Raw genomic sequence first — 26,955 nt, 5'->3', positions numbered from 1 at the left:
TAAAAAAAAAAAAACTTGTGTTAAATAAAATGGAAGCTCTCAATTATGTATTCAAAGTAAATGATATAAATAAATAAGCACTTACTAAAATAGATGAAGGCACACACTTTTAGCACTGTAACCTATTTCAGATAAAAAACAACTTTCATTTGGAGCTCAAGTATCTAAGGGTTTCACTGTCAACAAAGTAAATCCTTAGGTGCCAGGGTCATAGACACTAAAGTAACCCACAGACACCTGAAAATTGATTTAATGTCATCAGACTTCCAGAAGAATAAATATATACATTTTCCTTATTCAGACAATTACAGGACATGTGCTTTCATATAAACTATATCAATGACAAAGTAAATTCCATAATGCTTAACAATAATAATTTATGTATTTTTTCTTCTCCCCAAATTCTCAGGCAATGATCAGTTATAATATTTAATTCTACTTTCTTTTAAAGACGTAACTTGGGCAATAAAACAAAATAATTTATATCTGTAACATTTGGACTACATGAGAGCCCTGAAAATAGTTCATCATTTTAATTACTAATGGTGCTGTATATATCACATATTTCCTTAGAGAAAACCACTTTAAAATCTCAAAGTTATTTATACTAAATCCTTGGCATAAAAAAAAATAACTTCATATTACTAAAATGCTCCTCTTAGTGCCCTTTAATTTACAAGTAAAATTTAAAAATGGAGCCATTCTTGTTATCCAATCTCATAAATAAACTACAATTGAAGGTAAAAGCAAAATGTATACTGAAGCATCTCTGCAATGCCTGAATAATGATATCTTTGGAAAATGTTAGTGTTATTTATACCACATTGTGGGTGATTCCTTACTTTCTTAAACTTACTGAACCATCTAACTTTACTAATCTAATGCTCATGCTAGAGCAGGACACTCTTGAAATAATAAGCAGCCTTTTTTATCCCTTAAAAACCCCAACCCAACATTTAAATAATTGAAATATTTTTGAAGCAGTGTTCACTCTTAAGGGTTACATTAAAATAAAATGGCTATGTTTGAAAAAGTACATTATTACCGAGTAAAATATTTCCATGGTTTATCTGTTCATTATTCTTTTTCTTTCTTAAAAATTCACTCTTAAATTGGTAGGAAGATAATTGATTATTGTCTTTTGACAGTTACTATGTTAATGACGGGAATGACTTGTTACATAAAATTATTGATATACTTTTTCATGATTAAATTAGATAAATATTAAAATTCTGTCTTCAAAATCAGACAAAAATGCTATATTCTTTAAAATCATTTCATTTATTCAGATGTAAACTATTTCACTTCCAGATTGACCTAATTTATTTTGTTAAAATATTAAAACTTTCAAGTGCTTGACCAAAAATACATGAAACGATTTTGCCTCACAGTTCATAACAAATTCTTCTGAAAACTCAAAGAAACTTGTCAAATGGAATATTACTCAGCATAAAAAAGAATGGAATCTTGCCATTTGCAATGACATGAACAGAACTAGAGAGTACTATGCTACGTGAAATCAGTCAGAGAAGAACAAATACCATGTGATTCACTCATATGTAGTATTTAAGAAACAAAACAAATGAGCAAAGAAAATAAAAAAGAGAGAGAGAGGCAAAACAAGAAATGAACTCTTAATTATAGAGGACAAACCAATGGTTTTAAGAGAAGAGAGGGGAGACAGATGGGTAAAATAGGCAATAGACTTGCACTTGTTATGAGCACCGGATGTTTTAAGGAAGTGTCCAATGTTGTACCTTGAAACATTGTCCAATGTTTCTATGTTGTACACTGGAAACTAATATTAAACTGTATGTTTACTAATTGGAATTTAAATACAAACGTAAAAAATAAAATAGACTTGTTAAAATGAGACTTGTTACATAAAATACATTTCATTTTCTAAATATTCATTATTCTTTAAATCTAAAATAATGAACTGTAGTTTTAAATATCCATGGATGTATTTCTTTTGTGATGTATACTATCTTGATATCCCTATTAAGGCAACCTGGATGGTCATAAATAGGTTCTATATATTTTGTATATATTTGATATGCTGTTATGTTTACGTAACACTCACCTATCCATGACATATATTCTGGAAATGTAAAAGTGAGCCTATCTGCCCAGTTCACCAGGGAGCCATTGAAGAAGGCTGGCAGGTTACTAGGAGTTTCCTTCTTCCTTCACTTATGATTCTTTCCATGCAAATGTAGTTTGTTCTGCTGAATTTTAATCTATCTACTCCTCTCTCTACTTTCTATTAAAACACCTTCTACCTATCACAGCGCAGCATATGCTTTCAGTTTCATAACCACAATTATTTTAAGTTCAAGTGTCACAAAACACGACCAAATTATTTTATTCCTGCTTCTTCTCTCACTCCTGCTGAAGCCAAAAATATTTGGATATTCTCCCCTAACCTAATACAACCCAGCAGAATTGCAGTAAAGCAAATCAGTGTTAGCTGAAAGTTACTTTTCTGATGATTTCCATGATAAAATTAGAATGTCAGTCTCTTGGACGAAAATGTCTTGTGGATGGATATACTAAAAGATACTTACTAAGCAAGACCTGTATAATCCACAAATTTAAAAGCTTATAACATATGTCTTTTTGATAGCCAGTTCAGAAATAAGAAAAAAAGTCACTGATAATATGATCACTTGTTGTAAATAAACATTAAGTTAAATCATCCAAAACACCTTTGTAAAGCATCAGCCCTCCCAATCTCATATTTCGCTTCCATTATAAACAAAGAAATCCGTAAAGCTTCAGCATAATGATTAAGTCTCAAAACTGGCCCAATTTCAACATTAGATCTACATTTCTTTCGTTGTTTTGAAAATATTTGTCTGCATTGTCTTCGTTACCCAAACGCTTTGGCTTATCATGTTGCTATGCTCAACAAAGTTCATAGAGAATTAAAATCCCAAGGAATATATGCACTATGGTGTCTAAGGACATTTCCCCCCTGCCAATTAGCTAATATCCTATTACAACCATTTAATGTGCCTGTGTTAACAATCCTCTTTATAATCAGATGTTCTATTTATTTAATTTATGCCTGTTGTCCTGATTAGAGTGGACAGGCAAGCTTAAATAATGATGGTAAAATCATTAATGCTTATGATTGGAAATCTTTGGTAACTCGCTCTGCTTTATTGACTATAAAGTCTGGGGATGTTGCATACTGTGGTGTCTCCGGCCACAAAATAGTGGTGATAAGATCATATTATGCAGCTCCTGACTTTAAGTTGGAATATAGCTTTAACTGGTTTCACTTCTGGCAAAAGTTGTGAGCCGATTACAAAGACTGTTTGTAATGTCAAGCTTTACAAAAGGATGCCAACTTCCATGTCCCTCCAGGAACACAGCAGGCTACACTACCTAGTGTTTTGCTGTATCTTATAAATAAAATTGTGTATTTGCTTTCCTATTTCATCCTGCTGATTCAAGATAAGTAGTGCATCTAAGGACACAAAAGAAAGTGTCAATGCACCAAGAGCTATACTTTTAAGCAAGCTACTGCAATAAATTTTGTGGCCTCCATACTGGGATTCAGGAAATCGGGATCACAGCTCTCTTACTAACTGAATGACCTCGAGAAGTCACTCATTTTTTTTCTTAACTGAATTTCAAAATGAGGAATTTTCATAATCACTTGCAGATAAAATAATTTGTGTTTCTATGTGAATGCTTTATGTTCCACACCTTAATGAAACTGAAAACGATCAATTTTTAAGTTACTTTTGCAAGTCGTTGTTATCACAATGTCTGTCATAGTCAGTCACATTGCAATAGGGAAATAGTAGTCACAGTGACGATAGAAGGTAGTCTCCAGATACAAAAGAAGTGATGCCTCCACAAATAAAAAAGTGACTTTCTCTCCAGAGCAGTAGCATTGGTAGGATAAAAGCAATTTAGAGTGCTACAGCAGTGTCTAACAATTACGATGATTTGTATTAAAAATTCCCAATCAGCAATTCCAATGAAATCTTTGAGACTTCTGTTACCAAATTCCAGTCAGAATTATCACTACTATTATGTCTGACAATTACCATGTAATCGCAGACCATTAGCATTGGAATTCATTTTGTCTAACTTACTAGCTTATGAATGAGTTCCTTTCATAATGATTTGAGAAGTTAGCCATGCGACCTAAGTTTCAACATCTTTAGTGAGACAGATCTAGAACACAGGCTATTTTATGAAGCAGATTTTATTAACATTTCATAAGGTAATAAATTTCATCTCTATATGGAAGCAAATTTTTCCTATTTAAGTCTACTGGCATTCTTTCTGTTCTCAAGAATCACAAAGACTGAGTTCAACCCTTTGTCTCTCTTTTGCATTAAAGTCCTTCAAATATCTCAAATAGTTGTCCTTTCCTCAACCTATCTTCCTTAGGGCACCAAATATTTTCTTGGATTCACCTTTTTTAAAAAAAATTTTATAGAGAAAGAGAACATGAGCAGGGGAGAGGGCAGAGGGAGACAGAGAGAGACAGACAGACAGAATCTTAAGTTGGCTCCACTCTCAAATGAGGAGCCTGACATGGAGCTCCATCCTGTGACCATGAGATCATGACCTGATCCAAAATCAAGAGTCAAACACTCAACTGACTGAGCCACTCAGACACCCTGGACTCATCAGTTTTTAAAAGCAGTTCTCAGAATCATTTTCAAGAGAAAATTCCAGAAATAAAGATAAGTCAACATATGTTATCTCTAAATATTATATCCTTAATATCACTGGCCTTTGTCTTTTACAGATAAGGAAACTATATCTTGGGGGAAACAAAATATAGTTTATTGCAAATCTAGAACAAAACTCCAATTTCTAAAATTCCAGGTCTTCCATATTCAGTAAAATGTTGGAAGTTACTTTTAAAACGAGCTACTCAAATTCTTCATTTTAGTGAAATACATGAGGTCAAGAGGTTAAGTAATTAATCCAAATACCCTGCATTTCACTCTCTGCTTTCTAAGATACTAAAAGACAGAGTGAAAGATATTAAATTTGGTATGTTGCACATAGAACACATCTTTAATAGCAGTGAGAGACAAAGCAGATAGAGGTCTTCTGTTCTTGAGAATATTGCTTAAGAACCTTACATATAATCAAATAACTAAAGGATATTGCTTTGGGAATTGAATCTAAGAAAAGCAGAATGAGGGACATATATTCATACAACTGTCAAAGCAACATTTAGTATTAAACAGAAAGAATTTATGTAGGCATTAGAGCTTTCGAGAATATAAAGTCAAACATTACAATTACTGTATTGAAAATGTTCATTAAGATTATATAGGTTCATAATATATGAAGCACATTTGAAAATGGAAAGGTAGGGTCAGGGAAAAGCCATGTGACATAAAAATGTATTCCCTGCCAGCAAATTAATTAAATTTCCAGGTTCTAGAAAAGACCATATATTCTGTGTAGGCACTCATGGAAAGTCAGATATGCAGGGCCTCTGAGAGAGCACCATAATCTATTCATATAGATTATGAACTCACCAAGGGACATTGACAGCAGTTTGGCATTAAGAAACACTTCACATAAATGAAAAATTTTCTTTGCAGTAACTTTTATTAGGGAAAGTCCATATCTGACAGGGGATCTTTTAAATAGCCTTCAATCTTATTTTTTTTTCTACTTGGATCTCTGTGTAACATATTATTACATGTTAGCACATATTATTAGTCATTAAAGTCAATAATTTCATTGAGAAAAATAGTTTTTATTTTGGTTTGATTTTTTTTTTGTCTTTTACTTTTACTGATACACCAATATCCATCCTTATTTGCTTAAGGATTTTTTTTTTTAGTGCCAGATCTGTTAGAATGGTAAGTGGGCTTTTAGGGAAAGATCCATGTCAGGCATCAACCAAACCAAAATATGTATTCAATTAAGAATAAGAAAATTAAGACTGAAAATTCTTTTACCTTCATCAAATGTTATTTTTTAAATATTAATTCATTTTTTATCTTTTTGCAGCCTTTTTATACACAATGATATTTATTTTTTACTCTACAATATACTATCCAAACCACACCTTTATTAATGTAAAAATTCAGATCAAAGCCATATGCAATTTTAAACTTCTCTTTTTTTCCCTGAAGGTATTTAAATGGATTTTCTAGGTTCTTCAAATTGACCAAATATGAGAATATAAACTGTGGGAACCCATCCTGAATTCCTTGTTTTATAAAAGAGCATCTGTGCAGTAAATGAATGCTAAAAGGATTTACAACCAAACAGCACAGAGCAATTAGGAAAACTTGGGCTGTAACCCAGAAAATAATATACAGAGACACACTATACATGTAGACATTATGATGGAGGGTCTGTCTGAATTTATGTCTTGGATGTACTTTCATTTGGAAAAGGAACCAAACTTATTATGTGTTTTCCCAAGGAAAAACCCCAGGATAAATGGATTCAAGTTACAGAAAGACAGATTTTGGCTCAATATAAGAAAAAGTCAAGAAGTTAAAGATGTACCAAAATAGAGTGAGGTACCTCTGGATTTTGCGTCACTAAAATTATTCAAGCAGAGATGTGTGATTCTTATAATGGTGTTACAGGATGCTTGCACAATCTAAGATTAGACTGGTTGACCATAATCTCTTTCAAAATTCCATGACTAATTCAGCAAACACTTACTCTATGTTCTAGCCACTCTATGAAAGAAAGAAAGAAGGACAGACAGAAAGAAAGATAGGAAGAAAGAAATAAATAAAGAGAGAGAGAGACAGGCAAGAGTGAGGGAGAACAAAGAAACAAAGAAAGAAGGAAATTATGCCTGTATTCAAAGAGCGAATATATTGATTAATTCTATGGTTATCTTGACAGAGAGTATGGTGAGGAGGGATATTTTGACTTGAATCCTAATTTTCCATCGAGCCTTGGCTCAAGAGTACTCACTAGGCACAATCTTTTTAGTTCTAAATACTCCAAGTTAATGCCTAAACCCTTCTCTTGCTCTCAAAAGCACTATTCCCACAAAAAAGTCCTAGAAATGTACAGTGCTCACAAATCAATGTATCTTAACTTGCCCTTTTTATTTCTAGCACTTTCACCATAAAGAATTGTCTAAGAATAAAGGGAACACAAATTCATAAATAAAGGTCTTTTTTCCTTTCTGCATTGATTTTGTTTTCCCTCCAAGTTTTATTTCATATTTTTTAAAAGTCCTCTCAATGTCTGTGGTTTTCAATGATATGTTGCCTTCAGTTTTTTATTGCTTTTCCAGTTTTTCACTTTTCCAGAATCTTTTGATTTCTTTTTACACAAAAAAGTTTTTTTTTTCCTTCTTGGTTAATCCTCTTAATCTCATCTATATTTTAATCTCTACTTTTTTTTTCTTTTCTTTTCTGGTAAACTGATAAGACTCTTTCCTATGTGGTGTACATTTCCTTTATTTCCCTCTAATGTAAAAAAAGAATTTCTCTAGTTTCTTTTCTTCAAAACCTTAGACTGTGTTACTTGAATGTTCTTCTTTCCATATGAGCTACAAGTATATCTGCACTTTATTTCCTAACATTAGATTTGGTAAATTTTATAGAATTTTAATTAGCTTTTTTCTGCATTTGCAATTGCTTTATAATTATAGGTCCCAGATTTAGAAGAAAACAATGAATTACTTTGTATACTATATTACTTATGTATTGAGTAATCTGTGAAGCTAGTAATGGTTAAGAGGGATACACTAAGGGGAATAAAAAAAGAGTGGAGAGAAGTACAGATGTGGGGAAGGGTCCATATGCAGGTAAAAAAAATGGATGACTGTGCTGTAAACATTCACTCATTTGCCCAACACATGGTGGGTGTCAAACACTAGGGACATAGAATAGTTCATAAAAGATAAGATGAAATCATTGTCCTGTGGTAGCTCAGAGTTGAGCATAACTCAGAGTCCCAGCTTTGCTTGGGAAGAATCTAGAGAAATTACAGAAGGCAAATCCCACTTTAGCCAATTCTGAGTGACTAGTGACCTTGTCACATTAGATTTCTCCAAATCTCATTTTTTCCTACTAATATGGATGATGATAATAATGTCTAAATCCATGCTCCTTTGTATTAAGATTTAGCTCATTAGCTCATTTACATGGTTCCTGACACACATTAAACTCTCAGTACATGTCTGCTATTTTTGTTGGAGCTTTCCAAACAGAGCTGGACTTGAAGGCCGGTGGACATGAGAGATAATATCCATATGTAGAAATAAGATTGCAAAGGACAACCAATGGTTTTAGAGTTTTGTCAGATAAGAGCCCATATGTTCCTGCATGAAGGTGAATGATTCAGCCTTCAATGACTAGTGGTCACGTCGGCAAAAACACCCATAAATCAAAATGGGTTGTTTTGTTTACTGATGCAAACAAGTCTAAATTATGCTACCACTTTAAAGAATATCACAAACAATGCTGCCACACACATGCACACCTATAGACACACTTGCTGTTTTCAAGCATCTGCCAATAATTTTCCTAGCCCAGGGGTAGTGTTCTAGTCACATCCTGATAGAGTCACAGTGGTGTAATGCAGAAACTGATGCATCCTCGAAACAAGCCCCTGCAGGAGCTAGAAGGGCCAGTTCTTCCAGTGAAAAACGAAATCAAGAAGGTGGGTGTTTCCCTGTGATGACTAATTGTTCATGTTTTATAGGTTATGACTCTGCTGGAGTTTGAGCCCTGAGGGATCTAGCTCCTTTCAAAATGTTGCAGCCTGAACAGAGGCAACAGAGGCAATCTTGGGACTGCTGAAGGAAACTGTCCCCTTTGCCTCCCTCAAATGCCACCAACTGAGTTGACGGAAAAAAAAAGGTTTTGCAGAAAATTATTAGACTACATTTAGCTCTCACATCTGAATACCATGGCTTTGTCGGTCATTTAGGTCTATTTGAACTAGTTTATACCTCATTTTCTAGAACTGAATGAGGAAGCATAATTAATGTGCATACAATTTTGTGCCATGCTTTTGAAAATCCAAATGTGAAAATAATTGAATTGTGAGTTAAAATCCACCAAAACATTCTGAACTGTGTAGTTTCCAGAGGTATGATATATAACAGTTGTTCGCAGAAGGTTGACAGCGGCATAAACATACAAGTTCCATTTCTTTCTTTCTTTCTCCACCAATTGTATCATTAATTCTTCTGTAGTCTTTTCATTACTAAACCAAACCAAACAAAACCTCTAACTGTGCAGGGAATTCTGAAACGCATAGCATGCCGAAACATGTAACTATAGAGTCAAGTTGAACCATTATCCCACATCAGTACGCTCTGTGTGGTGTGTAAATGCGTCTTCTAAATGTAAAAGAGATAGAGTATTAATGAAGAACGCAGAAGAGGGGCAGCTTCACTGCTTCATGAGAACCGCCATACCTGTTGCTTAATGGAGAGGCCTTAACAGCACTCTTCTTCCATGCGTCTTGCCATGAGGAAAGGGAAGGAAGGGAAAGGTAGTGATGGCAGCAACACCTGGGGAAGGGAGATGGGGAAATATGTGAAGGGAAAATCAGCAGCCCCTACACAATGGTGTCCATCCATAGACCTTGCCAATAAAACAATTTTCAAAAACTCTGAGCTTGTTTCTTTTCTTTCCTTTCTTAAAATCTAGATGAATTTCAAGAATCACTTACGCAAATCAGGTATTTGGAAAGTTGTCGATGTGCACATTCTTACAGCCAAAATCTTCCAAATCTAGGGACACAGGGGCTGCTACACATAATACTACTGTCTTATGCTCACTTTGATATATGGGTATAGGTTTGCTTTACAACAGATTTAAGAAAAAACTATATAAGAGAAATTATATCAAATATATATGTATTTTTCCAACACACAGTAGGGTTATTATCATCTCATTCTGCCTCTACCTAATTGCTACATCACTGGCTCCCAAACCACCTTCCTTTTTGCAATCTCCTAAGGGGATGTAGTTCTGCTATCAGAACAACTTCAACTTGTTAAGTTAACAAAAAGAATTAAACTTGGTAGAATTCCTATACACTGCAAGAGGTCTAACTAATAAAACTTATAAAAAGGTTTATGTTCTAATTCTATGTTGATAGACATGATTTAATCTCGATTATATGTACATTTTGAAGAGTAAGTATGTAGAATTATATAAAAAATTACAATGAAAATGTTTAATACGTAGTTGATAACAGTTAACAATTTGTATTTTAATAGTGATTGATTAAGGTATCAATAGAGGCGATCATACCCCACCTGAAAATCAAACAAGAGTACCCAATTTTACTCTTAATATTTGTTGTTAATCTTTAGCTTTGTAGGTTTGTATTTAGATGCAAACTGCTTATGAAAAATGCTTGTTTTTCACTAGTTAGAGAAGTTTTTATACAGAAAGGAAATAAACTTGTAGAAATATATGCCTATTTTTATGAAGAAAATAAGAGTATTCCACTGTGGTGGGAATGTTGATCATGGAGGAAGTCGTGCATGTGTGGAACATCTCTATAACTTTCTCTCAATTTTGTTGTGAATCAAGACTCCTCTAACATTTTAAACCAACATTTTAAAAAATAGTGAAAAGGAAAAGTGTTGTAAAAAACGAAAAACAGGAAGGGATTAATTTTTCTTTGTGATAAAAGCATTGACCCCTCACACCAATATGTTTCTCAGTGTGTTCTGGACAGGCTGGGACATTCTTGAACTTTTGTTTAAAGACAAGGATTTTTATGAATACATGTCTGCATTCTGAATGTGATCCTATCCTTTAATCCTGACATTGAGGAATGCAGCTATCACAAAGATCTTTGGGGTTAGAAGCATGATAATCCTTTTGGTTTTATCTTAATCTTGTTTAGACAGGGTGTCTCCAAATTTTCCAATTTCTCAATTCCTTTGGTCTTTGACACACTGCTTACTATTAGCCACCATCCTTTTTATTGAATAACATGACCCACCTAATGATTAGGCAACAGTATTAGTCAGCCCTTGAATTGAGAAATTTAGAAACTAATTGGTTATCATAAGAGATTAGCATCAAAATATTCTGAAGGCATATGCAGTCTAAGCCTGTTGAATTAAAAAAAATTAAAAAACCTCAAAGAAGATAATTTAATTTGTATCTGATAGGTTTAAACGTACTTTTACAGCTTTGTTTTTTCTCATCATCTTTACATTTTGTATTTAATTTTAAAATTATTGTTAGTTCACATAATATTTTAAAATTTAAATTCCCCTTTAAAATTAAAACCTACATAGTCCAGTAATATCAAAGTAAAAAAAATTAAACCTAATTATTCCTTTATTTATACATTCCTGAATGAGTATTTGGGAATCATCTTTTTGCCTTTGGAAGAATCAAATGTGGGAATTTCACGAGCCAGAAGAAAAAGGATACACATGCTCTTCATTTATGACAACATTCTTGCATGAGCGTAAAGTACAGTATTTTTTTTATGTGACTCCCTAATGTCCTAAGGATTTTGTATATAGTAAATTCTTCCTTTGACCTTGGGAAGAGTAGATTATTATGATGTAATAGATTTGGAAATTAGCACTATACTGTGGAAGATACAAAAATAACCAAAGGAATACTTATGAGAAACTTTGGAAAATCAACTCACACACATACAACACACACACACACAAAAACACTAATGGTACAATTTATCAAGATATAACAAATATTATAAAATGATTTTATAAGTAGCTGATTTATAAATAACTGTAACAACATAGAAGAGTAACAGAAAAGATTAAACTGGAATTTTAAAGAGTCATGAATTCATGGACTGGAGAAGAGAATATTATGGATTAAATAATGCAAAAATAAGAGCTATTTTTTCTTCATATGGAAAAGGTAGAATCCAGGGGGGTATAATGATCCCTGGCACTAAAGGGGGTATTTGGTAGGAATCTGCTTATAGACAACTTTAGGATCGAGATTTCCACTTGGATAAATGGGGAAATAGGTCATATGATACATGAAAATAAAAAGTGGACATCTCACCACTATTGTTTAACATAGTGCTGGAAGTCCTAGCATCAGCCATCAGACAACAAAAGGAAATCAAAGGCATCAGAATTGGCAAAGAGGAAGTCAAACTTTCACTCTTTGCAGATGACATGATACTCTACATAGAACACCCTACAGACTCCACCAGAAGCCTACTAGAACTGATCCAAGAATTCAGCCAAGTTGCAGGTTACAGAATCAACGTACAGAAATCGNGAAATGGCCACAGAGGAGGGCACTTGTGGGGATGAGCACCGGGTGTTATATGGAAACCAACCTGACAATAAACTATCTGTTAAAAAAAAAAAAAAAGAAAGAAAGAAAAGTGGACAGAGAGACGGTGTGTGGTTATCACTGAGCAGCATTGACATTAGATTTGTAGTGAGATTGACTTTCTTTAAGGACAGGGATTCTCTGTCCCATACGTAAAACAACAAGAACATCATAGAGAATTCAATGGGTCAGCCATTGTGAAGTCAGCCTCTCCTAATTTCTATTTTTGGAAAAAATATATAATCAAGGTAGAGATACTGATATTAAGATACAGACACTCATGGCCGTGTGACTGAGTGAAGTAGGCACAGAGAGCAAGCATTAAACTCTCATATGGAAGAATAAGCCACAAGCCTTAGTTCATACACATAAGGATTACAGTCTTTAGGTGGGGATCAAAACAAAGGGTCGAACTTTATAGTGCTTGGAAGTTACAAGAGATGAGGTGAGGGGAGCAAACTTTGACAAGACAGACGCTAAGCTTCTTCTCAAAGACTGAGTAGGATAAGGGTAAAGGATGGAAGAAATAAGCAGCTTGCAGAAAGGAAAGCTGAAGCAACCAAATGCAGTATGTGGGAAGGACCCTGTTGAGTACTGGCAGGTCTGAAGTGAGTTCAACCAGAATAGACAGTGCAATGGAAGGAAGAGTAGAAGACTCCTTGATGGGGACCCTTGGGTGGCTCACTCGGTTATGTGTCCGACTCTTGAATTCAGATCAAGTCATAATCTCATGATTAGTGAGCTCGAGTTCCCGCCCAAGCTGAGCTCTGCACTGCCAGTGTGGAGCCTGTTTGGAATTCTCTCTTTCCCTCTCTTTCTGCCCCTCCTACCTATCTCTCTCCCTCTCTCGCTCCTTCTCTCTCTCTCTCTGTCTCAAAATAAATAATTAAATGTTAAAAAAAAAAGAACCACCTTGATGTGTTGAAGAGACACATCAAACAATATAAGGAGATTAATTAGGCCTGTGAGACTGTTCTCTGCTTAATGTCTTCTTAAGCTTTTCTCAAAACCCAGTGTGTCTGGTACAAGGACATATGAGAAAAGACTACCACACTGCGTAAACCATTCCTGATAACACTCTTGCTTTCCTTATCCTATTTGTAAGGTCCATCTTAAAAACCAATTTTCTTTAACGATTAGAAAACATTTTTCAGCTCTGGGTGTGACTCTGAAACTCCCCACAGTCTCTCATATTCATACCCAAGTCTCCACAGAAGATGAGCCGTCTAGTATATTACCCCATGGAAACCGTGCTTCAGGCAACGAGATGGTTCTGATTTTCTTTCAGCCTCCTTCTTGCTAATAAAAGCTAAATAATGATCAAAAAGGAAATGTTAATAATCATCATGTTAGTGTCCATAGTGTGTATGGGCAAGGTTGGCTTGTAGACATGCCAGTCTGGTTGTCTGGGGTCACTCTGGCATGACAGGATTAAGGTCTCCTATGGAGGCAATGGAGAAGTAGAACTTGAAAGCTTTTGCAAACGAAGGAACACTGCATGTTCTTGTAGCATTTATAATAGGGTGCTATTGCCGGGGATGCCTGGGTAGCTCAGTCGGTTAAGCGTCCAACTCTTGATATCGGCTCCGGTCATGATCTCTGGGTTTGTGGGTTCAAGCTCTGTGTACAGCTCTGTGCTGACATCATGGAGCTTGCTTGGGATTCACTCTATCTTTCTCCCTGTCCTTCCTCTGCTCGCTCCATCTCTCTCTTGCTCGCTCTTTCAAACTAAATATCTTTACAAAATGTTCTATTGCAAACATGACATTGCCCAATGAACTTCCTATAAAATGCATCTTATTTTATACCTATTTTATAAATCTATTATTTATTATGGATATTTTATACATATAAACCCTGAATGAGGTTTTCAGTCAAACTTAACTACTAACAGCACAATGAAGAAAAGCCAGAAAATACAAGGGGAGAAATGTCATTGTGCAGGCAGCACTTGAAGCTTTGTTTTAATCAGTAAAAATCATAACTGATCTAAGATAAAAGAATAGCAGCTAATCCTTTATTCAGCTCTCATTAGTAAGTATTAATGATGGGTTTCTAGAATCCTGTATTATATTTTGTACTCCGAAGATTTAAAGGCATAGATTGCATAGCCTAAGGGCAATAAAATCAGCTAAGTCAAAATGTTTACTATTACCAGAATCCAGCTTCAGTAAATGATTGCACAATGAAGAAGTTAGGAAATAGTATAAAAAAAACATTTAAATGTAAACCTTACCTACTAATACTGAGTTGCATTTTAAATGAGTTTGATACATATGCATTCACAATAGGGTGTATTAATGGCTAGCGTATGGTGTTTAAATTTCCTTAACTCTAGAGCAAAAAGATATTTCATGTTTTATCTTCAAAGAAGATATCTTAAATATCTTCAAAAAGATATTTAGTTTGAAAGAGCGAGCGATACTTTTTTGAGAAATTTTATTAAAATTTCAAAATTTAGTTGCATTAAAGATATTATATAAAGCTTCTGGCAAACCTATGATATTTTGCTTATTTGCATATTCCTAATGTTTTCCAAATCTGCTTTTCCTAGAAATTTCACCATTTATAAGTGTAATAGTATCACCCACTTGAGTGCCTGGGTGGCTCAGTTGGTTGGGAGTCCGACTCTTGGTTTTGGCTCAGGTCATGATCTCATGGTCATGGGATCAAACACCACATTAGGCTCCATGGTGAGAATGGAGTCTGCTTGGGATTCTGTCTCCCTTTATCTCTGCTCCTCTCCCCCAGCTCTCTCCCTTAAAATAACTAAATAAACATTTAAAAAAATAGTATGGGCCTCTCTGTCTATTATGTAAACTAACAGTTTAACTGAATACCTGGCTAATTGTTGATTAATGAACTGAATAATGTTCATTTACAATTTTAAATTTAATTAATACATGATTTCACTCAATTGATATAATTCATATTTGAAGTTTACTTTAAAATGCAAAAATATTTTAAGTCAGTCAAAGAAGGACAAATATCTTATGTTATCCCCCATATCTGGATCTTGAGAAGCCTAACATAAGACCACGGGGGAAAGGAAGGGGAAAAAATACAGAGAGAGAGGGAGGCAAACCGCAAGAGACTCTTAAATACAGAGAACAAACTGAGGGTGGATGGGTTGGGAATGAGGAGAGGTAAAATGGATGATGGGCATGGAGGAGGGCACTTGTTGGGATGAGCACTGGGTGTTGTATGTAAGCCAATTTGACAATAAATTAGATTAAAAATAAATAAACAAACAAAAATGTAAAAATACATTTTATTTTTTAAATTATTTTAAATGTTTATTTTTGGTAGAGAGAGAGCAAGCATAAGTGAGTTGGGGAAGAGCAGAAAGAGAGGGAGACACTGAATCTGAAGCAGGCTCCAGGCTCTGAGCTAGCTGTCAGCACAGAGCCCGACCTGGGGCTCGAACCCACAAACCATGAGATCATGACCTGAGAAGTCGGATGCTTAAGAAACTGAGCCACCCAGGCGCCCCTGCTTATCAAATATTTAAGGAGTGTTCAATCTGTGCTAGTTACTGATTTAGTCAGAGGAACTTATACATTTGGGTTTTTCAGGACTTCTTTAAACTCTTAAAAGCTATAGAAGATTCAAATGCTTTTGTTTTTGTGTGGAACATATCACCATTGATTTTCACCATATTCAAAACCTAAACAAAGACACCTGAAAAATAATTAATTGTAGGGGCACCTGGGTGGGTCGGTCGGTTAAACGTCTGACTTTGGCTCAGGTCATGATCTCATAGTTCGTGGGTTCAAGCCCCTCGTCGGGCTCAGTGCTGACAGCTAGCTCAGAGCCTGGAGCCTGTCTTCGGATTCTGTGTCTCCCTCTCTCTTTCTGACCCTTCCCTGTTCTCTCTCTCTCTCTCTCAAGAATAAATAAAACATTAAAAAAAAAAGAAAAACAATTAATTGTAAATATCTTTGACAACAGCCACAATAAGTTCATTTCATGGTGACATAAAGTATTTTTACAAAAAATTATTACCATATTTTTTAAGACCAAGAAAGCACCCAGAAGAATGTCATTGTGATAGATGTTAATACAGATGTGTGACACACAGTGAGCTAAGGACAAGAACATCAACAAGGCTCACAGAAGAGGTCATAGGCACAGTAAAGTTTAAAGAAAACTTTGGTCAGCAGGGAAGAGATGCCGATGAAAGAGATTAAGACCATTTCGATAAAAGAAGGGCACGACTTGACACAGCAGGGTGTAATAGGAAGAACACGGTGCTTTAATTTGAAAGATTTTCTTCAAACTCCATCTCAGCCACTCACTGCTGCATGACTTTAGCAAATCCCCTAAGATTTCTGAGCCACAATTTGCTCTCCCATGAACAAATAAAATCCACAAATTAAGAATATATAGCTATAATAGTATGACCCCACTTGGGGCATCTGGGTGGCTCAGTCAGTTGGGTGCCCAACTCTTGATGTCGGCTCAGGTCATGATTTCACAGTTTGTGGGTTCAAACTCCGCATCAGGCTCTGTGCTGACAGTGTGGAGCCTGCTTGGGATTCTTGCTCTCCTTCTCTGTCTCTCTCTCTGCCCCTCCCCTGTTTGCTCTGTCTGTCTCTCTCTCTCTCTTTCTCTGTCTCTCTCTCTCTCTCTCCCTCCCTCTCTCAAAATAAATAAGCATTAAAAATATGTACCAAGGATTAAGTGAGATGAAATATGTAAAGTATATTCACATGTGACTGTTAATTAGCAAGCTCAGTAACATACCATTTTTTATTGCAAATGTAAGGATAATGAACTGGTTACCATGCTAAGACTATAAAGAAGAGTGAGGTGAGGGAAAGAGGATACAAGTTATAAACAAGAGTGGAAGGGGCAGAAATAAAGTAGAATTGTTATACAAGCTCAAAGTGAATATGAGTGATTTAAAAAAAAACAGAAATACAGGGGCAACTGAGTGTCTCGGTCCATTAAGTGTCCAACTTTGGCCAAGTTATGATCTCAAAGTTCATGAGTTTGAGCCCTACATAAGGCTCATTGCTGTCAGCTTGGAGGTTACTTCAGATACTCTGGCCCCTCCCCCTTCCCCCCCAACTCTCTCTCTCAAAAATAAATTTTAAAAAACATTAAAAATTTTAAAAAATACAAGAGTATAATTAGAACTATCTTGGAAACTTCAAAGAGAATCACTTCTCTTACAGACCTTAGTTAGCAAACCCATTGAAAATCTTGATTTCCACCCAGTGTCATCCTATCTTCTCTCAGGGGGTAGAAAGTAAATCAAGCTGCAATTTTAGAAAAAAATATATTCCAGGATTTTCACAAATATAGAATAAAATGTGTCAAGAATAACATAGATGGTAGAAAATCTACTTAAGAGAGAAATTTAACCAATCCCTTCCATGGCTTATAGAGGTCTCTTTGATCTAAATTTTATAATTGTCTTTGAAGTCAGATTTCAATTATATTTTAGTAGTAAATGAATGAATGAATATACAAATACATATGTAGTTAATCCCATATGAGAAATGTATTAAGAATTTGAACTAGCAATTGTGATATTCTTAACCTATAGCTGGTGATTAATAGATTCACAAAGTACACTAGTCAATGTCAGTTTTTCTAGAAAATACTTTTATTGAGAGCATAGTATGCAAAGAATATTATAATGTTTCCCTATGTTAGGTGTTTACCATCCAGATGCTATCTTTGATGTTCAAGGTCCTTGAGGGATAGACTGTTAAAAAGAATAATATCTCAACTGCAAAAGTAAAGATTTCTGCTGATATGTCATAGTTCTATCAACCAGGACACAGGAGAAAAATATACATTGAAATAATAGAATTTACTCTTCACCATGGTGCAGGTTTAGACCTTTACAAAACATAATAAATATCTCGCCTCATGTATAAACAATAACTGTAGTGCACAACATTGATCACCTATATGAATTTTAAGTATGAGTATCTGTAATACTCTACAAAGACTTCATGATTAGCCTGTCTCTATTCTGATATGGTATGTTTTACGCTGATCATTTTGACTAATTTCTCCACCACCATAGTTCAACACAGACTGTTATGATAAGAACAAGCAAAGAAGATTAAGCATAAAATCCAAAGCAACAATGGAAATCATGAGTGGACCTTGGCCGAGAGAATATTGAATTAGTCTTTAATTAATTCAGCATATATTTACTGAATCTCTACTTGATGCTGGGCACTGCCCTGGTAGCTGGACATACAATAAACTTGAAAACATGATCTCTGTCTTCATGTAGCATGCAGTCTAGAAGGTAAGATATTAATTAAATAAATAAATAAATAAATAAATAAATAATACATCTACTCTGTTCACATACAAATAATTCTAGAGTTTATTTTCAAGAGAATTTTTTGTGAAAAATCACATATCATAAAAATTAAACCAAGCTCTTTATAACATCTCAAATCCTGATTTTGTAAATATAGATCTAGCAAAGCTGTATATTCAACAGATAAGTAACTAACTTCACTTAGCTCTAATTATCTAGGACTTACAAATGACCATCCGAACAACTGAAATTAAATATTAGATGATATTTTTTACTTCCATTTTTCCGGTTCCTCATTTGCCTGTGTGGGAGGGGTTGATGTAACCAACTTTCAGTGATAACTAGAGGATAAAATTTCCTTAGTCAACTATCTTTCCCTACAACATGATTCGCTGATAGTTTCCTCATTGAAATATTTCTTTTTTTACAATTTTTTTTGCTACTTCTTTCCTTTTAGTACCAACTATCATATTCTAACTTTGTCAAGTCAAACAACAGTTGTCAATTCTGAGTGAATTTAGGCACATAAATGCAATAATCTACTAACAATTGGGAAACTTTTTTTTGTCAAAAATACTTCAGTTTTGAATAAAATTAGCAAAACCATTTTGAGTTTACTAATATGTAAAAGAAAAAAATGGATAATTTCCTTTGTAAAGTTGAAATAACTTCACTCTGTACTGTTATTTATAATTTAAATCTCAAGGAATGTTTATTCATAGATATGTAGAATGGAAGGAAAATAAAACAGTCTGTTCACCCTATCCTTTATTTGAAAAACTTGCACACTGCTCTTAATGTATTTTAATTTATTTTTAAAACACAAGTTGTTCTTTGACTATGAAACATCTCAGATGCTTAGAAGAAAAAATTAGTATTTTCTTCTCAACACATTCATTTACAACCAAAGAGATAAGAATCATGCTCTAAGTTCGAATTCAGTTAATACACGGAAACACCTTTTTTAATAGTCATGTAAATTACATGAACTAAAATGTCAACTTTCGGCAATGCTATTCCCTCAAAGCATTTATTTTATTTCATTATATATGTATGAATTCATAATGTTTTATTTCAAGCCTACAAAATATGGTATACTCCTGAGAAATCTGACAGATGATAAAACTGCATTAGTAGTATGTGTGCACGTGTTTTCATACTTCTGCAAATTTGCTGATTTCTTTTTATTTGGGTCAGCTCTCTGAATTGGTTGACTAGCATCAGATTTAATAAACAGCATACGGGTCTGCAAATATATGTGAAGAACCTGTTCTTTCTCTACCACCCTCAAAATATATAGTCTTTTAAATTTCAGTTAAGTAATACATTTCCTGGATGGGAAGGGGACTTGAAAATATACCATATGCTGGATGGATTTTATTGTAAAAACAAAAGCTATATTTATTTTCAGAACATTGCATAAAGAGAAACTAAATATTTGTCTCAGTATATTCTATTTGTATAGAAAGCACAAAGTATTCTTTTGTATTATGCTCTTGCATTTTTTTCTATTTATAAAAGTATAATTTTATAAAATCTTGTGTGGCGAAACCTTTTTGAGTCTTTCAAATATTCCATTAACATTTCAATTAATAGAGGGTTCTTATAAGGAGACTCCCGAAATCACCTTTTTTAAAGTGAACATTTTATTGGCCAAATACATTAAATTTCTCCATAGACTTTCAGTCAAAATCAACTTAGAAAACGCGATGATAAAAACTTTTTTTAAAGTTTATGACAAAAAAAAATCTTCTTTGAAATGTGGACCAAAACTTTTAAAGTAATTCCTAGGAGATAAAGAAAGTCAAAGATATTTCACTATGACAAATGTACTTCCAAGATATTGGTTACAGCGCTGAGTCCCTCTGCCTACAGGCCAATATTCCCCATTCTGGGGTGATCACCGGTTTCAAATTCTAGGCTTGTGTTCATCAACTTTGGTCTGCTCTTCCTCTAATATAAATCCAATTAACTTCCTACTCTTAACTGACCCTTCTATTCCTTGCCAATAAAAGAAATAAGGGAATCCTCTACATCCAAAGAGATAAGCACATGAATGCTACATTCTGTGTGAGAGCAACTATTTCAAAACTAAAGGCACATTTTAAATTTCCTACATCAACTTTAGATTTGCAAAGTCAGGCCATGCATGCTTAGAAATGCCGAAGGCATACCTCTAACACTGGTTCATGCTTTTGAGATTTCAAATTACAACGGCATCCCATTTTTACAAGGCATTACTAGAATATTCTCCAATGTGTATATTAGATTTCTTTATAGAGACAGTCATGTTCCTACAAGTCATAAATTTAATAAATCACCAGATATATAACTTTCATGCTCACATTTACATTACCAAGTATTTTATGGGGCAATTTTCTTAGTCATAGCAGTGAGACTGTTCAACGATTAAATAAATAAATAAATAAATACTATTTCAACATAAAAGCTTTAACTCTAAAAGAAAATAACTCTGCTGAGTCTCCCAAGAATACAATTTCCTATTAAAGAGAATTCAGCGATCGGTAGGGTCTATCTTGCATTGCCTCCATGAAGGTTTATTATGAGTGGTATCAGAAGGACTTTATTTTAACAAGCATCGCAGAAGCCAGGGACAGTTGTGGCTGCACACATGCTAGAACAGAGAGAATGAGCAGTGATGCCACCATATTGAAATCGTTATTATAAATAACTGGTATGTTTACATCATATTATCATACATTTCCAACAGAAACTTGAAATACCAACTCTGGCAGTTTTGGTCTCAGGCACGATTTCTTGTTGAGACCTGTTGCTGTACGTTAGCAGTGCCAGGCCTAGGTGCTCGCGGGGATTTTTAGCCTTATATTAAAAAAAACAAAACCCCTTGTAAGGAGAAGCAGGCCTTTAGGCGTAAAGGATATTTTGAAATGACGAAATATTGGAGCAATCCTGTGAAATAACCTTGAAGCAATAATTGAGAATACTCTAAATTAACATACAGCTATTTTAACTTGATCAGTACAATCAGTACATCTGTATTGTACAAAGATAGAAATACCTCTGGTCTTGGGGGAGAAAAAGCAGGGGAAGGCATGGGAAACCTCTAGCCATGAGTTAGCCTCACGGTCTTTTGGTTGCCTTTTTTTAAAAGAATTATATTGAATTCCAGGTTGGCCTGTTAAACAATGAGAGAAAAGGATCCAAAATTACAGAAATATGTACAAGTTTTGTATTTGCAATTTAATGAAACTTAATATAGAAAGTAGTACTCATTTTAAAATATAAAGTCTCGATGCAGTAGGAGGCTTTCATGTTTACAACTAATGAAACTATTGACTTTAATCTAATAGCACATTTCTAAAAGAAACGCTTTCTGAAGGCCTAATTTATTACGCAAACTGTTTCCGAGATAGGCTTCAGCCTTCTCAGCCCAGCATATGAGGGACGGTATGTGTATATGTGTGAGTGTGTGTCTCCCAAGTGAGCAATGCCGAGATTTCTTCGTTTGCTTATAAATTTCAAAATGAATATCTGAAATATGCAGCTACTGGGAAGGCACATTTTCGTCATGGTGGCCATAAAATAAAATATTTGTCCTCAAAATTGTTTAGGAAGGCATATCAGGTAGAAGGTAGTACATGCGGTCCAATCAATAAGGAGACTAGCTAAATGAAGTGCAAAAAATATTATAATGGATCCTTTTGCTCTTTGAAATCAATGGCAGTAACCTTCGTTTAGAAAAATGTGTGTCTGAGCAATAACATGCAGCAATTTTTCTCAAGCTGCTAAAATGAAAAGAGCTCAGAGGCAGGCATCTCTCCATGTAGCTATATTACATTTCTGCTCTTTTTTCCCCCCTTTTGAGGCAAGAGAACTGCCTTAACCATTCCAGAAATGCCCTGTCTTCTTCCCATAGAGGGCAATGAAAACCATGGCACTGATGCTGAAACATATATGATAATTAAAGATGAACTACAGGAGCAGGTGGGGGCTTTCAGTTGCTTGATGACTAGGTCAATTATTAGCGAACTAAATATGCCAGCTTCTCGGTGAAAATAGGTAGTTTTGCTTAATCTCACACCGAAATACGCACCATCTTTGTGTCTGCACATTTCTAAATTCATGAAGTGATTCCATATGTCAAATTAAAAATATATATTCTTACTTTAGCATGAAAAACAAATTACAATATTGTAAATGCTGCTACCAACGGAGTCATCAATCTATCTACCTTTATGAGACATATTTCCTCGCTACTACTGAAAGATTTAACAAGATGGGATACTTGAGTAAAGCGGATGTGGAAATTCTTTTTTCGCAGATGATATATATGCCCTTTAACTTGTTATGCCAGTGAATTCAAAATTCTTTAATTTGTCACATATCTAAGGAAGCTTCTTATTCTTAAGCAAGTTTATCCAAGTTCAATAATTTGGAACAAAAGATAGGCATATTTAAGATAAATATTTCCTAGGAGGGTCAGGGGGCAGTGATGCAGTTAAAAATATTCCCGACTCTTTAAATAGCTAGGATATTTTCTCGTTCGATTATAATACATAAAAATCATATTATTTAACACAATCTAATAGTTCTGAAGATAGCAAAATGGATTTGAAAATATTTTTCCTTTATTTTTCTTACAAAGAAGACATTCAAAAAACTCTTATACATTTAACCTGTTTTGAGCTTATCTTGAAATTTCCAACATTTTTGAGACAATATTAAAAGTATTAAATAAACTGTTTAGGCAGCTTTTTAGTGCTTACTTTGCTGAATGGTTTGCATACTTAGAAAGTTAATTGCTTTGTTTCTACAATCTTTGGGAGTCATGGGATTAACTCTGAAAGCAGATTCCTAATTTTGAGTTTCCCTGCACATTTGCATTATCCTAATATTTGAAGCACCTTCCCTACCTTGGCAGAGAGTGCAGTGAAGGAGTGTGTGTGTGTGTGTGTGTGTGTGTGTATGTAGTGTGCGTGCATGCATGTGCTTGTGTGTGTGTGTGTAGTGTGCATGTGTTCATGTGCTTATGTATGTGTGTGTGTAGTGTGCGTGTGTGCATGTGCTTGTGTATGTGTGTGTGTAGTGTGTGTGTGTGTGTGTGTAGAATGCATTCCAATGAGATAAAGGTATAAGGAATAGAACTATCAAGTTTAACCAGTGAATAGAGCATCTGCTATTCATCCTTACCCTATCTTGAGTACTGTATTCCTTTAAGCAGCTCATGATATTGAGTCTATTATCTGTTATTCTGAAGAGAAAAAAACAATCTATTAGCCTTTTCCTGATTTTTATTATATAAACACTTGACTGTTACCTATGATATCAGGTCTCAACAATTATGTCAAACCACAATTGACAGTGATTTTTAATGATGAAATACAATATTGCTTTTCCAAAATTACCAAAAAAACGCATTGTGTTTTATAAATCACACAAATAAAAAGAGAGATTTTCACTTAATGCCCCTGAAAAATAGGTAAGGAATGGATTTACTGCCTGTCTTAGACAATGACCCAAGAAGATCAATGATTTTCTCAAAACTACATAAAAAAGAGTGCTTCTGTTAAATGTAAAAGAAAACTAATTTTCTACTTAAAGATGTTTTTAAAATAGAAATAATTATACTGGCTGCAATAGGTTTCATGCACTTTGAATGCAGTAATGCAAAAATAGACCTGTGGAGCTAATAGCAAAAAAGCAAGAAAGATAAATAATAACAGCTACTATGCACTGAACACCTAGTGTTATCAGTTATTAACCATAATTTTACGTATCTTCCTCCTAGCTCCATCATCTATAAAATGCAGATAACATTACCTTCTTCAGTGATTCTACAAAGCAAATGAATATTCAGAACAGTCAGGTTAGTACTAATGTACCATAAAAGTAGTAGTTTATTATTTCAATTTTCCTTATCCTTTTTATCATTTATTTTTAGATACTTAATAAGGATACTATTTCAGCATTCCAATAAACTCTAAAATAGGCAGATCACCCACTTTATGGTATATTGTTCTTTTCTGGTGTTTCCTTGTGTGTTTATGTGTGAGAGGGGGTGAATAAGTCTATAAATTCATTTGTCTCCCACCTTGAAGATAGTTCATGAGGACTTCCCTTGGAAATCTTTTCAGCTCTTTATGCTTGAATTATATTGTAATTGGGATGTTCTGTACTGTATTCTGAAAATTATCTAAAATACCCCATAAAAGTTGATTTCTACATTTACAAATATATTTGGCTTAATTAGCAGTTTAAGGGGAGAAGTGAATAAGCACTACGAGTCGGTACCTAATGAGCAGAGTGTATCCATTCTCCGTGATTGGTGAATATCTTTACAAAGCTTCTCTTACTGCCATGAATATTTGAGAGTCATCTGTAATCTCAGCATTTTAAGCACTGTTCTGCTGCTGGGCACTGAATGATCTTTAATAATTATTTGATGAATATCTTTGTGACTTACTGGTTTCTGTCATTTACTACTCTTTTACAATAAATCCAGGAAAATATATGCAGACTTCTTAAAGACAGAAGCCATTTAGCTGCAGAAAATAAATTTGAAAGCAGTAATATTTTTTGTCTATGTTTTTTGCAGAATAATATGATAAATACTGACACTATTCACAGTGCATAGAGAACCATGTGCTCTTAGCCTTGAAAACCAATAGTGATTTCAAAAGGGGCCAAGAAACAACTGACCTTTATGACAAAATATGGCCATTGAACATTTTTGTAAGCAAGAAAACAATCATGCACTTACTAAATATTATGAACATTGTAAGTTTCATTTAATGTGAAAAAGAAGCTGTAGAAGCAGAAAAAACTGCAAAGGTAAACTAGTGAACATAGTAAAGTAGTGATTTGATATGATTTTATTAAATATTAACTATCTAAAAATATATATTCAGGTATGACTTCACAACAACGTTTAAGAAAGATAGGACATGGGGCACCTGGGTGGCTCAGTCGGTTAAGCGTCCGACTTCGGCTCAGGTCATGACCTCACGGTTCGTGGGTTTGAGCCCCATGTTGGGCTCTGTGCTGACAGCTCAGAGCCTGGAGCCTGCTTCAGATTCTGTATCTCCCTCTTTCTCTGACCCTCCCCTGCTCACGCTGTCTCTCTCTCTCTTTCTCTCAGAAATAAATAAAAAAACATTAAAAAGTTTTAAAAAAAAGAACGATAGGACAATTGTTATAATTATTGTCCCCATTTTACAAGTGAGTGAGATATGTGAATTGATCCAGGTTCCCTTCTTACAGATGTAATGGAGCTTGAATAAAGGCTTAAATTCTCAAACTTCTGGCATCTATTCTTGCCAAATGTACTTTATATATATATATCTATATTATATATATATATATGTATAGTAGAATATTGACATATAGAATTATTACACAGAAGAATTAAGTTAGATTTAAGAAGGACATTTTCAAATTGAAAAAATTTATAAGACAGACTCTTCTAATAACTATCCCAGAAGGAATATGGACACTTGATAGTCTAAAAAGACTCAAATTAATGTCTTTTGGTATAGAAAATGAATTACTTGATCCTCAAAATGTTATAGATGAGGCATTGCAAGGAGAAAATGTGCATGAGATGGCGAAGTTGGGAAAGGCAAAGAAGTAAGGTTATTAGAATGCATAAAATAATTTTTAAAAAATGAAACCTCAGAGTCAATCTGTAGGAAAGTCCTCTAATCCTCCTTCAGGAATGAAATGCCAGATAAACTCAGAACTTTTCATGTGGGTAAAGAAGAGTAATGTATTTTCACTAGCATTTTCAAAAACTTAAAAAAAAAAACAACAACAAAGGATAAGTAATCAAGTCAAAAGTCCTGTACTTTGTGCTCTGAAATAAAATGTGGTTACTTAAGAAAAACACACATGGGGACCTCTAAACCCATGGACAATTGATAGAACTAATTTAATAGCTACTTGATCCTGGGGACATAGGTAATACTCAGACATGGGCTACAAAAGAAAAGCATGTGAGTTTGATTTCATGAAAGAGGATGAAAACAGTCTGGGGCTGAAATAGGCAGGAATTAGATTTTAGATCTTCATTATTCTGGAAGAAAGAGATGAACCAATGTTGTCCAGGAAACTAGAAGTGCCTCTCAAAATTGAATTCTCAAAGAACTAGTGAAGGCTGAACACAATTGATTACACCGAATAAAGGGGAGGAAGCTTAAGGCAAAGAACTCTGATAAAATATGGTTCTGTGTGAACATGTTGCTTCCAATCACCTGTTTAAAGATGATGATGTATGGTTAACATTGCCCTGACCAAAGTAAAGGGAAAAAATAAGGATGGGGTCCTAAAACTCAATGTCCTCAAGTATTTATATAATTGAAAATTGAATTTATTTTAGGTGGAATCATCTGAGAAATTATGACTATA

The 26,955-nt window shown here is 34.3% G+C and overlaps 1 protein-coding gene across 1 annotated transcript in view; it reads right to left on the bottom strand.

The window, feature by feature from the left end:
• Positions 1-9,406: 9,406 nt before the first annotated feature.
• The window catches only part of LOC144222404 (protocadherin-7), a 220,200-nt gene continuing 202,651 nt past the window's right edge, over positions 9,407-26,955 (bottom strand). The window contains exon 4 of the mRNA XM_077752884.1: positions 9,407-9,496. Within this exon, the coding sequence (XP_077609010.1) occupies positions 9,408-9,496 (89 nt within the window). The 3' untranslated portion in view covers position 9,407. The remainder of the gene's footprint in view (positions 9,497-26,955) is intronic.

The sequence above is a fragment of the Crocuta crocuta genome, unplaced genomic scaffold (assembly GCF_008692635.1).
Source record: "Crocuta crocuta isolate KB4526 unplaced genomic scaffold, BGI_CrCroc_1.0 scaffold805, whole genome shotgun sequence".
NCBI lineage: Eukaryota > Metazoa > Chordata > Mammalia > Carnivora > Hyaenidae > Crocuta > Crocuta crocuta.
Note: the sequence above shows the minus strand (reverse complement) of the source record. Positions and strands in the feature narration are given on the sequence as shown.